At 39.9% G+C, this 14,559-nt stretch overlaps 2 protein-coding genes across 5 annotated transcripts in view; one reads left to right on the forward strand and one right to left on the reverse strand.

Moving 5' to 3' along the window:
- Positions 1-7,894, reverse strand: part of LOC124606793 (venom carboxylesterase-6-like) — a 142,004-nt gene extending 134,110 nt beyond the window's left edge. The window contains exon 1 of the mRNA XM_047138862.1: positions 7,602-7,894. Within this exon, the coding sequence (XP_046994818.1) occupies positions 7,602-7,787 (186 nt within the window). The 5' untranslated portion in view covers positions 7,788-7,894. The remainder of the gene's footprint in view (positions 1-7,601) is intronic.
- Positions 7,895-7,933: 39 nt separating this feature from the next.
- LOC124606794 lies at positions 7,934-10,611 on the forward strand. Of its 4 annotated transcripts, none has more exons than XR_006978726.1 (4): positions 7,934-8,024; positions 9,431-9,533; positions 9,624-10,305; positions 10,408-10,609. XR_006978726.1 is itself a non-coding variant. In XM_047138863.1 (3 exons), the coding sequence occupies exons 1-3, from the start codon at positions 8,224-8,226 to the stop codon at positions 9,768-9,770; spliced, it is 306 nt and encodes a 101-aa protein (XP_046994819.1). In that variant the 5' UTR covers positions 8,144-8,223; the 3' UTR covers positions 9,771-9,868. The 4 variants fall into 4 exon arrangements, 1 of the variants encoding a protein (XP_046994819.1); XR_006978727.1 differs by having other exon boundaries at positions 8,007-8,138; positions 10,408-10,611; XR_006978728.1 differs by lacking the exon at positions 7,934-8,024 and adding an exon at positions 8,347-8,396 and having other exon boundaries at positions 10,408-10,611.
- The last annotated feature ends 3,948 nt before the right edge of the window (positions 10,612-14,559 follow it).

Raw genomic sequence — 14,559 nt, forward strand, 5'->3', positions numbered from 1 at the left:
TGCGCTTTGGCGACACACAAGATTGTCGAGGGCAGTTACCGCCGGGGGGCACTGTAGATGAGACATGCCGTGGAGAGAAGGAGAGGAACTTTGTTTCTTATGAGCCTTCTTGGAAACAGGATGTGGAGATGAGGGAGGAATCCATGGTTGTGAAGTCAGTGTACGTAAAAAATCTTCGAGAGTAGGCTCTCTTTTGGAAGTCCGAGTGTCTGATTTTGGGGCTCGTGATTTAGCAGAAGCCAATGAATGGTGAGCCGTAGAGTGAGCAGGTGATAGTGGGGAAGTTGAACGGGCAATCTTCGCTGGTCGATGTGAGATCACAAGTCTGCGTGGCTGCCTCCTTAGTAGGCAGAGGAGATGCAAGGACAGTGTTATATTTACCTGCTGGAGGCATAGTGGGCTTTCGACTGGCAAATAAATTACAAGCAGCAAATGTAGACACCTTTCCCTTGACTCTTATTTCCTGAATAAGCGGTTCATCTCTAGAGGAAGCAGCGTGGTCACCCATACAGTTGATGCAACGAGGGGTGGAGGCGGACAAGCACCTTCATGGGCATCCTTGCCCCACACAATCCATTTGGCTAGATTGGAACACGACTGGCTGGTATGATTAAACCGCTGACACCGATAGCAATGCTTAGGGTTGGGAATGTAAGGGCTAAAAAATTATCTCATAACCCGCTTTAATGTTCGATGGAAGTTGAACTCTGTCAAATGTCAAGAAGACAGTACAGGTTGGTACCAAGTCCTTGTCAACCCTTTACATGAGTCAATATACAGCCATTACGCCCTGGTCAGACAGGTAGTTTTGAATTTCCTCATTGGACAATCCGTTGAGTGAGCATGTATAAACCACCCCGCGTCGTGAATTTAAAGTGCGGTGCAGTTCCACCCAGACAGGGAAGGTGTGTAGCAGTGTAGTTCACAGCAATTTTCATGCCTGGAGGGCACTGATTGTTTCTAACAACAAGATGCCATTTTGTAATCGGGAACAAGACTTTATGGGACCCACAGTTGCTTCGTCACCTTTCTGAATAATGAAAGAGTTGACTGTGGAGAAGTCTTGACCATAGTCAGACAGAGAAACAACAAGGAACTTTGGTACTGATAGAAGAATTGTCCGTAGTTGAGACACATTTAGCTTTTGCTTGTGGGCAGAAGTTGTAGACATAGAGGAAACCATTGCATAAGTATCCCCATGATTAGCGGCGTCTCTGATGGCGCACTCCTTCCTTGTGGGAGCCTTCTCTGAGGGCACTCCCGCCTCAGGTGATTGTTTACACCTCAGATCACACCTCCCAAGAAACGGACGGAGGAACCAATCGGCACGCTCGGAAGGTACCAGCTCAGGTAATTGCCCCTCCCTGGGTCTGGCCATTACCAGGGAGTACGTATATGTTCTACCTCTCTACCCGGGACGGGTAATTATGCGTTTCCCCATCACCGGCTACGCGTGGGAACACGTGGGTCGGCCTCCTTCAGACACGCTCCGGGAGGAAAGAAAGAGAAAGGGAAGAACAAAGAAAGGAAAATAAGAGAAGTCTCAAATGCCACAGCGGAGAAGAGGATAAAGAGAAGAGGAAAGGAAAAGAGAAGGACAAAGAGAGGACAGACTGTTCAGCATAGAGAGCAAAGAGAGACTGTCCTACAGTTATAAGTGTCCGTCTCTGGATGTGGGCACGAAACATACTCCCATAGGGGGAGAAGGAGAAGGGGTGAGTGGCAGGGGGGGGGGGGGGGGATGGGGAAGAAAGTGGAAAAGTAAGGTATGCAGCCCGGAAAGGAAAGAGAGCCGCACTAGCTCTGGGTCTCGTGCTCGCCACGCACGTACCCACATAAGAGTTGTGGACCTGCTGGGGGGGGGGGGGGGGGGGGGGGGGGGGGGTGCGCTTTTGATGCTGTTGATCATGAAACTATTCTAGATAATCATGATGCAGTGGGAATATAAGTGACAGAAGACAAGTGATTTCAGTCATATTTGCAAAATATGATCATTGGTTGTGGAACTCATATCAGCTAATCATAATAGGAACAATCATTCAAGGCAAAAAAACTTTGTATTGACACATGCTTTATTCTGTATGATTTCTGAGACACTATGTATTTAATGTACACTACTATTTATTTTCTGTTTTATTCAATACACTGTCAGGTTTACATATATATAACAGTTAGCAAACATTATAATATGCATTTTACGAAGTATCAATAGAAAAATACATATTTTTAACACATTCACCTTAAAGTACAGAGTGCACATGAAGTTCGGGAACAGATTCAATTATTTATTGCACAAGAACCAAACACTGTACAGACATATGTCTATTTGAAGATAAACCCTGAAATATTGTGTTTTTTTTTTTCATATTTACCGCCACAGCATAGCATAGTTTGGTAATTTGCTGATAGTCAGCACTAGTCGCAAACATAACGAGCTCAGGTGTGGAGCGAGTTTTCTGTGTGTTGGAGTTCGACAAAAACCAACTGTGCTACAGCTGTTCAACGGACGTTTAGAACCAAGTACGGTAAGAAGCCACCAACAAGGAAGGCCATTTACCACTGGCACAACAAATTCCTCAAAGGTAAATGTTTTTGTGCCTTCTCACATCAAAAACTGCATGGGCCATTCTTCTTCACTGAGAGCAATGTTACTGGAAATTCCTATTTGGGCATGTTGCAGCAATGGCTGATGCCTCAAATGCAATTGGACACTCTGCTCACATTTCAGCAGGATGAGGCTCCACCCCATTTTCATCGTGAAGTTCATGGGTACCTGAACACGGAGTTGCCGCATTGATTGATTGGCCATGCTACAGAATGGGACAGCTGTAGCATGAAATGGCCTCCCTGATCACCAGATCTCATGCCATGTGACTTTTTTCTGTGAGGACACATTGAAGATCTGGTGTATTTACCACCTCTACCACATGATGTAGCAGAGCTCCGAGAGAGAAAAGGGAAGCGACTGCCACAGTCTACGATGCCATGTTGGGACAGGTATGGCAAGAATTCAATTACCATATTGACATCTGCCGGGTCACTCATGGTTCGCATACTGAATTTTTGTTTAAAAAAAACTTCATAATTTCTCTTCAAAATGCAATATGTATGACACCTGTACAATGTTTAGTTCTTGTGCAATAAATAATTGAAAGTGTTCCCAGACTTTATGTACACCCTGTATTATTGTACACATAACATTACAGCTGTTGTACAGTTCACAACAAACATTTGAATATTCCGTCAACTTCAATGCATCTGTGCACTCTTGGGAGAATCTGTTCTGTTGCTTGTCAAAGTGTGTCTGCATGTTCTCTAATGGGGGCAGCAATATCCATTCTGCAACCACCCATATATCTTGTGTATTCGTCTTTCATTTGTACACCTCATACTTTACCCAACCTCATAAAAAAATCTAATGATGTAAGGTGTAGTGAACTCCGTAGCCTGTCAATATTACTACCATGACCAATCCATTGATTAGGGCAAGCGCGACTAAGATGATCCCTCATAAGCCTGGTAAAATGAAAAGGACCTCCATTATACTGGGAGTAAATTGCAATCTGCGTGGCCGAAGGAACATCCTCATTGTGTTCAACAAACAAATTTTCCAAAAAAAAATGCAGGTAATTCTGTCCTGTAAGACACTTATGTGCATGCCGCTAGCCCAAAAACAAATGTACATTAAATGTGTTCTATCTCGAACCATTCAGGATAGGATATATGTCCATATTAAGTGTTTTTCTTCAAACAAGCATTCCTGTCATGTCCCCGAGTACCGAATATTCTAGGAGGTAAACTGCATATTAATGACACTCAGGTAGCAGAAACTGCAGCCAGGATCATGTTGTTTGCAGATTACAACAGTGTAATAGTGAATCATGTTGCAGACTCACTATCTACGATAACTGATGAAGTCCTTAAACCCGTGCAGTAATGGTTCAATTCCAACTGGCTGACCCTTGCTGTGAAGAAAACAAATTACATTCAATCTGGGGAAAAAAGTCTCCAATTTGTACTGGGCAGGAATGAGTTAGATAGAGTATGATACACAAAACTTTTAGGAACATATGTCGATCACAAACTGGAAAGACCATGAAACAAAACTCCCAGAAGTTCAGTTCAACATGTTCTGCTCTAAGAATAATTTCAGAACTACACTCCTCAGAAAGCACTACAATGACTTACTTTCATTTCCTCCTGTCCCCTGTAGCTTATGGAATAGTTTTTTTGTGATAAAACTTATGGTCAAGTAAGTGAAGTTTTTACATTACAGCCAAAGGCCAATTCGAGTCTTATCACACAGCACTAGAATAGGTCACTGCAAGCCCTTATTTAAGGAGTTGTGTGCACTTACAATACCCTTCACATACATAAATGTGTTGATAATAAGATCAAAGACTGGACGCCTGAAAACTAAAAGTAATTACCCTAGTTATAACCATCACTACTGTGTGTCCACCCACGTAGTGCAAGCAAGAGCAGCTCATACTCAAAGGCATGCAAGCCACTTCTGTGTCATTCTTTATAATACATTGCCAATACACACAAAGACGTTGGAGAAGAAAACAGCTTTTAGGGGCTTTTACACACTGCACAAGAAGTGCTGGAAATACGGAAGCGTCCGATCCCACCCGTCTGCTTTGACCCATGATGTCACAAATATGCCGGAAACAAAAACAAACACACACACTTTCCACAAGAAGCCTAATGACACTAACGGGACAAGCGCGGGAAATGGGGTGTTTTGGGTGGGGGGCAAACTAAATACAAACAAATTTAGACACCTTGCGTACCTACAACGTGTAAGTGAAGACAGCCATGCATGAATACCGACCCACCTCCCCAGGGGTCGTAACCCCTGCAACCCATAGAAGATAAAGATGCTTCAGTAGCTGATTAGTGTTTTTTGTCTTAAAAAAAAAAAAAAAAAAATCTCACGGGATAGAACGAACAGATCAAAGATAAATATAATAAACTAAAACAGAAACTCGAGGAAACAGATAATTAAAATAAGTAATAAGTGTTTTTAAATTTTAAAAAATCTTACGAGATAGAACGAACAGATCAGAAAAGTAAATAAAATAAGATAAAACGGAACTGGAGACAGCCACACTCAAACCAAACTCCGCGCCGTCATGACGTCATACGCAACACCCTTACGTCACGGGTCAAAGCCAACGCGTTGGATCGGACGCTTCTGTCGACCCGAAGTGCTTCTACATTGTAGTGAATGTGTCACCTTACAGAAATATAGGTCCTTATCTGTTGTTTTACTTTTTAATCTGTTAACAGATGTACCATCTATGCTGTGTTATTCTTCACTCAAGAATGTTCCTGTTGTTAGTTTCTGGTCTTCTAAATTTCAAACTCCAGAGAAGGGAATCAGGTGCAAGAATAGTTATGATGGGTGCAGTGTTCACAGGTGTTCATGAATTTATATTTTTTGGCATTGTATTACAATGTGTTCATGTGTTTATATTTTCTACAAGTTTCATATAACAAAGTTTGATTTTCTAGTTATAACAACGATTACACTTCTTGTGTATGATGTAAGCAGCTTGTAGTCTAGTTACATGTGGTTTTCTTTCCAAATCATACACCAAAGGAAGTAGCTAAATCATTGTTAATGCACTGGTCTCAAGATTCAGGAGATGCAATGTTCGTAACCTGTCCAATCATCCTGAATTGGGTTGTACTAGGTTGCTGATGTGAATACTGGCATGGTTCCTTTGATAAGGCTTTGGCCAACTTCATACTATTTCTGTAATGCGTCTGACATGCCCTATACTGTGGTGCCAAATGATCAGAGAACATATAAATAAATAAAATAAAATAAGCAAGCCTGAAAATAGTTTATAATGAGAAAAAAAGTAATGCATGGACAACAAGCATTGAAAAGAAAATGACAAAAATTAAGAACAAAATAATAGAACCGACTAATGAGTTTCTGTATCTAGGACACTTTAATAAGTGGGACATGAAGTAAAAGAAAAACAGAAAGGTAAATATGGTATGGAGTGCTATTAGCAAACTAAAAAGTGTTTTCAAAACCATACACCTTATGTGTCTGAAACAAATTTGCAATCAGCACATATTGCTGGTTTTGACTTATAGTCATATGACATGGCATGTCAATGATAAAACTGTTACTGATACAATGATAGCGTTATCTTAAAGAAGCAAGACTGTTTCTTTGATTTGTATATCTTCCATTCTTTAGATGCTTTGGCGTTTGCGTTTATTCTGTGTGTGTATCATTGCCTGCTGTTAGGTGTAAGCTGTAGGCCTAATACATTACAATAAACTCTGCATAAACAGGCTTATTTTTCATGATTCATTTACTGCACCTGATCACAAAACCACTCAAAATCTGTGGTTTGGTGACTGGGTAATGGAAATGAGCATGCTGGGAATTGGTACAAGAGGCTGGACAACAAATGAACCTGATACGAGACTAAAGAATACAAGACTCAGTTGTGGCTATTATAAAAATGAAATGGAGTTTGAAGGAGCATGTAAATTAATGGGGCTAAGGTTACAATGGGCCACCCACATGTAGCTGGACTCAAAGAAATAAGAAAACACGCCTCAACAAAACTGAAAATTATGAAATGACATAGCACATTAAGAATGTAACACATGAAAAAAATCCAGAGAGGGTCTTTTTCTAGAAGTGGACGACATCCTGCTGATATTGAAGACAAAAAAGATTATGGCAAAGATGATTACAATGTGTTTCAAAAATACTTGTCAGTCACTTTTTTTCCATGGGATCTGGAGTGTGAATGCTTTAATGAAATGACCAATAGTTCCATCTCCCAGAACAATTGTTAAATACATGTTGACATGGCATCTTACTTAACACTGGCTGTTCAGATGGAACAGCTATAATTTCAGTTCTATATCTAGGCCACTATATTCACTAAAAATCAAGTCCCTCGCATAGCTGGTATGATGATAAACACTGACTTACATACCACAACACACCTAATTTACTATGTGAATTTTGAGTCCACATCTGGCCTCTACCTGAATATTTGAAACTCATGTTAGCATTGCATGGTGCGATATTCATTGCTGTAAGTCTCCATTACAAATAATAACGCTCACATATTATATGGGCACATGACAGATGTGATCCAGGTTACTGGAATAGCACGAAGTGCAGCAGATTCTCAAGTTAGTAGTTTCTGTCTAATGATTTTCTAAAATTCAGATCAACTCTCTTTCAAGCGTACTACACATTGGTAAGTTTCCACTATAAATAAGATCGCCAATGTCACTAACGACAGTTATGAATGCAGTTCAAATGAAAAAAATATCTTTCACATGCGTATTTCTGAAAGATGTCCCACACGATGGGGCCTATTAAAAACCTTGTGTAACTGAATTTATGATCATATCTTCAAATATATTCCGGGATTTTCTTGTAGGGGCCTATTAACTAATTTCTTCACAGCGTCAGTGCTGAAAAACCAACAGAAACTATATCTGAAAAATTTTACATCAATTATGTCACCGACTTACAGCTGGACTCCACGTTTTTTTCCGAGGTTATGATTTTGTTTAGATTTATATCAGAACCATTATATACTCGCCTTAAACCTGTACTGGCCAAGCGGTGGGGCGGCATAACGTATTCCATGAAAACCAGCGTACTGTTTTCCATTTTTCGTTGAATATGTACGGCCCCTCACATGTCCGGAATTTGTGTACACTTCTACCGCCGTGGTCGCAGACAGAAGCACACACATCACCTGTAAACTTAGTACTACATCAAACATCGCGCTGTCTTGGCAGAATTCGTCTGCACACTGTAAACGCTGATACAAGCTTATCAACTACCGGCCGTTTGCACTTCCCCTTTCATGGTTGACACTTGACAAGTAGAGAAACTTGGTATAGAGGTTGGCACACTGATAGATTGTAGCCAATCGTACCACTACAGCATAGTGTTCAGTGTTCAAACTTCACATAATAGAGGCGGCTTCCAAGGTTTAGAATTCAGTCTTGTGCAGTAGGTACGTCTAGAATATAATATGATTTGGCGTGCATAGTAGTTTTTAGATTCAAAGTATTAAGACGTTATATAACAAATCATCTCGATTGGATTTACATAAGCAAGAAGCAGAAAGGTATCGTGGTTTTTCATTTTGTTTAAAACCGTTCTTCTTTCCCGCGTTCTGCCTGTATCAGCTGTTCACCCGTGCAAGTTAAACGATGGTAATCGCTCGAGTAGAGCGCCCTGCATACAGTAGCGTACCGTGGCAACTTATGTAAGAATTTCATTTATAGTGTAGAACAGAATATGAAGTAAAAGTAGTTCGCTTTCGTTGTTTTCGACACAATGTCATGTATAATTCCTGCAAGGTCTTTACGTTTTGTTAAAATTAGTGCGCGAATTGTCTGCTAAATTTATTATGTCATGTATATATTTATATTTTTTATTTATTCGTTACGTCATCTGTATAGATGTAGGGAGAGAGAATTTCAATAGTATTCATACCTATAAAATAACACAAACTTCATAATTAAATCATAGTTAGGTGAATAGCAAACAACAATACAAGATTACCGTAACATAAAATGGATAAGATGAAAACATGAATAATCACTCTCTGATGATCACATCAAGTGCAGTCCAGTTGCGTTTCGAGTGTTGTTCAATTGAGAGCGTATACTTATCGCTAACATGGAATCATGTTTAAAAAATGAAGAAATCCGTCGCAGTAATTACCAAAGCTACATCGTTCGCCTGTCCAAAGACTGGATAGACTGCGCGAGAAAGCGAAGAGCACCCTTCAGTCCTACCAAAAATGAAGACAGATAACGTGCAACATGAAGAACCAAGACCGATTTGTGTTCGAAAACCATGCGTTTCGAGACCAAAATAGAATGCAATATTGTGAGAGAAACTGAAGTAAAATTCCTATGTTACACCTGGCGCCTTTATTCTGACAGGGATTCAAGTAGATTGACACGCATAAGGTACTCTGCAAACTTCAGCTAAGTGCATGGCAGTGAGCACTTACTATTTACATTGCACCACACATTTTGGTTTCTTCCAGTTCCACACGCGGGAAACAAGACTTTAAATTCTTGTGTGCACGTTTCAATTAATTTAATCTTTCGTCGATTTTCTTTTGAAAACACTACATACAGGGCTGTCGGATAAACACAATCTGATTTGATTACTTAACAATTCGTACTATTGACATTAGGGAATATAAATAGGAGAGTGGGTCACATTGTGTAACAAGCCATTTGTCGAAATTTTTAGGAATTAGAATATCCTAATTCGTGAGTGATCATTACGACGTTACTGTAAACATAGAAGCTTTTTCGGTGTTTCTATGTTTTTGGCTCGCGGAATATTTGTGTATGATTTGTAACCAGTCCACTTGCTGGTAATGTATCACAATTTCAGCTTTGCTACAACAATGTCCAGAGATTTCACATCAGGACGCCAACCTGAGCTCCCAACAGACAAAAGGGAGGCGAGAGAGGCCTTGTACTACGCAACTTCTGCGGTAAGTCCAGAGATGTTGCCCTGTATCACCGTGACATAAAACGAAGTAAGTGCAAATACTTCTTAACATGTATTGTATGACACATTGCAGGTAATGGCTGACATTCCAGTATTGATGGAAGAGATGGCTGATAGTGTGAACGCAGTGAACAGAAAAATGTATGCTGTCAACGAGCTTTTGCGAGCAGTTTCACAACATTATGTGCAACCTAATGGGAGTCAAAACACAAAACCCTAGATAATTGGCAGAAGATTCTATCTTTTAATTTTGTTGCTTGGCAACCAATTTCTGTGTATCGAATTCTAAGAGTAATTAAAAAAAAGTGCTGTAAACCATTTTTTTCTTTTCGCATTATTCGACATTTTATTAACATGTATAGCCCAGGAGTGCTAGTAGGCAACTGGTTTGAAAAGCGCAGTTGCTACAGTCAAAAGAGCTTTCAGCATAAATCTGTATATGCCACAGATTATTGTGCCCCACCAAAGCCCACTGAAGATGATTTAATGGGCGACATAAAGACACAGGAAAATGTGTGTAAAGCAGAAAGTGATAGTCATAGTCTAAAAGGAGTCTCCTTTTTCTCATTTTGGCATTACAAAATTTTCAGAGTGATCGAGTACTGCCCACACTTGATGGCTACAAAAATAATTTCTCATCAAGCTATGACCTGCATTACAGAATACATCCAAAAGGGCTTTGTGGACCCAGGTTAAGAACTTTCAACACACAGTCTAAGGCATGGCTTCCGGATCAAGATTTTGCTTTAAACTATGTAAGTTATTTCTCAATAAGTACTTTGAAAGTAAACTCTGCAAATATTTATTAGACATACGTCTCTACTGAACAAAATAGTGATGGGTATTTTCTTTGATAGGGAAATGTAACAGAATTTGGGCTTCGGGCTTACAAGAATGAACTCAAACGTCTACATGAATGCCGTGAGCGTTATCTTTCAACTGAATATCGTGATACATATGTACAGTACTCACGGGAGTTTTATATTAAAGTAAAATAAACAACACTGTAGCAATATAACTAGCACACATCAGTTTTCTCCTTAATGTAGTGTGAGAAACAAAATTTGAGCCAGTAGGCCTATATAATTTTAGACCAACGGGATTGTAGCTTTACAAAATAATCTAAATGTTACCGTTGAGAGAAAATTAAATCTACCATGTATTAGTAAGTAAAATAATAAACTAGATTATTGATTTTATGCATGAGCAGTAGTTCTATTTGCCATACATGCATTCTCACCACTTCATTGGACAGTATACAAATAAGTAGATGACAAACTGAAGACCATTAGAACAATAACTTTGTTGATCATTTACACAGCTTTTTGCATGTGTACACAAAAATTAAATTTGTGAACAGTTTGCTCCCTTGCAGGTGCGTCTTGGAAGCAATTAGCAATGTATCCATGCTGATATGGTTTTATTAATGGTTGTACAAATAGTAAACATGCTTAGTGGAAGTCTTGTTGGAAAACACACTGACAGCTCTCAAGTAGATCTCTGTATTATGTTACCAGCTTTGAACTACAAGAATATAGGTTCACAAAACATCAGCTTGGCATATGTTTCTACAAAACATCATGTTGTGTGTGGATGTAATAGTGAGCAATAAGGTATTGAAAATTAGACTTGCCCATGCAGTTTCTAAATAACACAAGTTACCTATGTGTCATTCTTTACAAAAGTTTCTTGCATTTGACGACAATAGAGAAATGTACAAATAAGCTGCGCAATGACTTCCATCTTATACATTGAACTTTTTATTTTGTTTATAGCTGAAATTTCAAATAATTTGTCTCAAAATAAATGTAGTGAGGTATCTTGAACAGAATGACCTCAATGCCAACCAGCAAGGATTCCAAAAAAACTGATCATGTGAAATCCAACTCGTACTTTTCTCAAATGACATACTAAAAGCTTTGGGTCAAGGCAATCATGTAGATGCAGAATTTCTTAATTTCATAAAAGCATTTTACTCTGTACCACACCTTTACTTGTTGAAAGTACAATCATATGGGGTATCAAGTGAAATTTTTGATGGGATTGAGGATTTTCTGGCAGTGAGGATGCAGCATGCAATCTCGGATGGAAAGTCATCATCAGATGTACAAGTAATTTCAGGTGTGCCCCAGGGAATTGTGTTGGGGCCCTTGCTGTTCATGTTTTATATTAATGACCTTGCAAGTCTGCCCCTACAGCTTAATGGTCATCGTGACGGTCTGCTGTCCTGAGGGTCCCGGATTCGATTCCCGGCTGGGTCGGGGATTTTCTCCACTCAGGGACTGGGTGTTGTGTTGTCTTCATCCTCATTTAATCCCCAACCGACACACAAGTTGCGCAATGTGGCGTCGAATGTAATAAGACCTGCACCGAGGCGGCCGGACCTGCCCCGTAAGGGGCCTCCCAGCCAATGACGCCAAACACTCATTTCCATTTCATGACCTTGCAGACAATATTAATAGTAGCCTCAGACTTTTTGCAGATTATATAGTTATCTATAATGAAGTACTACCTGAAATAAGCTGCATAAATATTCAATCAGATCTCGATAAGATTTGGAAGTGGTGCAAAGACTGGCAGTTCGCTTTTAATGTTCAGAAACATAAAATTGTACACTTCATAAAACAAACAAAAAAAGTAGTATCCTATGAGTATAATATCAATGAGTCACTATTGGAATCACATGGGCTCAGTTGTGGGCAAAGCAGGTGGTAGACTGTGGTTTATTGTTAGAATACTGGCAAAGTGCAATTAGTCTACAAATCATTCATGTGACCAGTTCTAGAATATTGCTCCAGTGTGTGGGACCTTTACCAAATAGGAATAACCGCATATTGAATTATATAGAGAAGGGCAGCACATGGTCACAGATTTGTTTGGTCCCTGGGAGAGATTCACAGAAATACCGAAGAATCTGAACTGGCAGATGCTGTAGATAGATGTAAAATGTCCTGAGAAAGTGTTAACAAAGTTTCAAGAACCGGCTTTAAATGATGATTCTGGGACTATACGACAATCATGTGAATCGAGTGGGAAGAAACCCTAATAGCTGGAACGGTGGGACATACCCTCTGCCATGCATCTCATGATGGTATAGATGTAGATGTAGAAAATGAAGTAATCACGATAAAAGTATGAAAAAGTGCCCAAGTCATGAACATTGGCAGAAAAATCAATATTATTGTGAGATGCTTGTAGCATGCTATCAAATATAATTTTGCATGAGAATTTAAGTTTACAGGACAACACTGTAAGAGTAATGAGCAAGCAGTTTAAGTAACATGATTTACTTATTGTACTGAAAAATTCTTGAGCACACCTGGTGTAGTGTTCACTTGAAATTTAAACATCTTGACACATGAAAAATGTATACCTGACAAGGTCTCAAACCTGCAATCCTGCCTTTCTAGTCCAGCATGATTTGCAAGAGTGTTTCTGTGAAGTTCTGAAATTAGAGGGTGGGTCGTGTCTGGAGTGTGCAGTTAGTAAGAGCACAACCGGCAAATGGAAAAGTTCAAGATTCAAGTCCCAATACAACACAAAGTTTTAATCTGCCAAGAAATTTCATGCCAGTGCACAGTCTGCTGCAGAGTCAAAGATTCATTCAGGAGCTTACATGTTGAATAATAGCACCAGGCAGTGTGCAGAAGGAAGGGAATGACTGTTCTCTTCAGCTTCCCTAGACAGGAACTGCAGACAAAAGTTCTAGTTCACAAAACAACGAAACTTAGTGGTACTGCATTTCATTCCACCTCTTATTTGTCCATTACAGTGAGTATTATTTTTTATTAAATTCTGCAGTGGAAATGTTAGTCATGCACACCTTAGATATTGGTAATTGGTCTGTGCCTCACCAGGCTGTGAGGAATAATGTTGTAACCAATGTTTGTCTGACATTCGTTACAAAAATAGTTTTGATGGCCTCAGTGATAAAGTGCCTTAAAAACAAGGTGCATCAAGGTAACTCCAGAATAACAGTGCTTACTAATGAAGAAACACAAAAGCATCCTGGTGTTCCAAGAGCTCTACAAAATGATCACATGATTTCGATACTATCAGAAATTGCAGTTCTCAGTGTTAGCCATGGACGTGGCCTGTCTTCTCACTTAAATCATGAAACTGCTGTGAATACGGTGGGATTCATCAATCTGGGTACTTTGTGTAAGTCTGGGTACTTTGGTTGCTGAATTTGGTGAACTCGGGCTAACTTCCATGATTTTATTGTCTTGTTTGGTGGCTCGAATGACATTTACAAATATGAATATGAGAAAATATGCAAACACTTTAAAAATGTGTCAATTATAGATGTAAATGGCATGAGCAGTTGATTCCATTCGACATGTGGGTTACATTTAAATAGACTATAGGAGAAACTGCTTGCTGATTTAGTGCTAATTGATATATACATAAGTCATTTTCAACACAGCCCCTCAACAGATGCTTCTATGCCTTCCTTTTCAGTCCCATAGGAATTCACCGGCACCTCCTTTTCCAGAGTAGACCACTGATGAACTAGATCAGAAAAAAAAATAGTTAATCGGAAAAAACACCCAAGCAAAAACTAGAAACTACAATTAAGGGAATGTACCAAAAATGAGACACCGCTCAGGAGATCCACAACTCTTTTGTAGATACGTGCGTGGTGAGCATGGGACCCCGAGCTAGTGCAGCTTTTTTTCCCCTTCTGGACCCTCTTTTTCCTCATCCCTCCCCGTCCCCGATCCTCCCCCCCCCCCCACCTCCCCATGCCCCTTCCCCTTCCCCCTCTGCCTCTCTCTGGAAGTACGTTTTGTGCCTATGTCCGGAGACGGACGCTTGTGACTGTAGGACTAGTTTTTTTTCTTTGCTCTCTCTACTGGAAAGTCTCTGCCCTCCCATTGTCCTCCTCTTTCCCTTGCCTCTTCTCTTTACAATCCTCTCCACTGCGGCAATTGAGACCTCTCTTATTTCCTTTTCTTTGTTGCTTCCTTTCTCTGTCTTTCTGCCCTGTGCGTGTCCGAAGGCCAACC

The sequence above is a fragment of the Schistocerca americana genome, chromosome 3 (assembly GCF_021461395.2).
Source record: "Schistocerca americana isolate TAMUIC-IGC-003095 chromosome 3, iqSchAmer2.1, whole genome shotgun sequence".
Lineage (NCBI taxonomy): Eukaryota > Metazoa > Arthropoda > Insecta > Orthoptera > Acrididae > Schistocerca > Schistocerca americana.

Excerpts from the sequence above, each read along its gene's own strand:
- LOC124606794 (XM_047138863.1), top strand. The coding sequence starts at position 8,224 with ATGGTAATCGCTCGAGTAGAGCGCCCTGCATACAGTAGCGTACCGTGG. Across the intron at positions 8,280-9,430 it reads AGCGTACCGTGGCAACTTAT|CTTTGCTACAACAATGTCCA; the intron begins GTAAGAATTTCA and ends TCACAATTTCAG. Across the intron at positions 9,534-9,623 it reads TGTACTACGCAACTTCTGCG|GTAATGGCTGACATTCCAGT; the intron begins GTAAGTCCAGAG and ends GACACATTGCAG.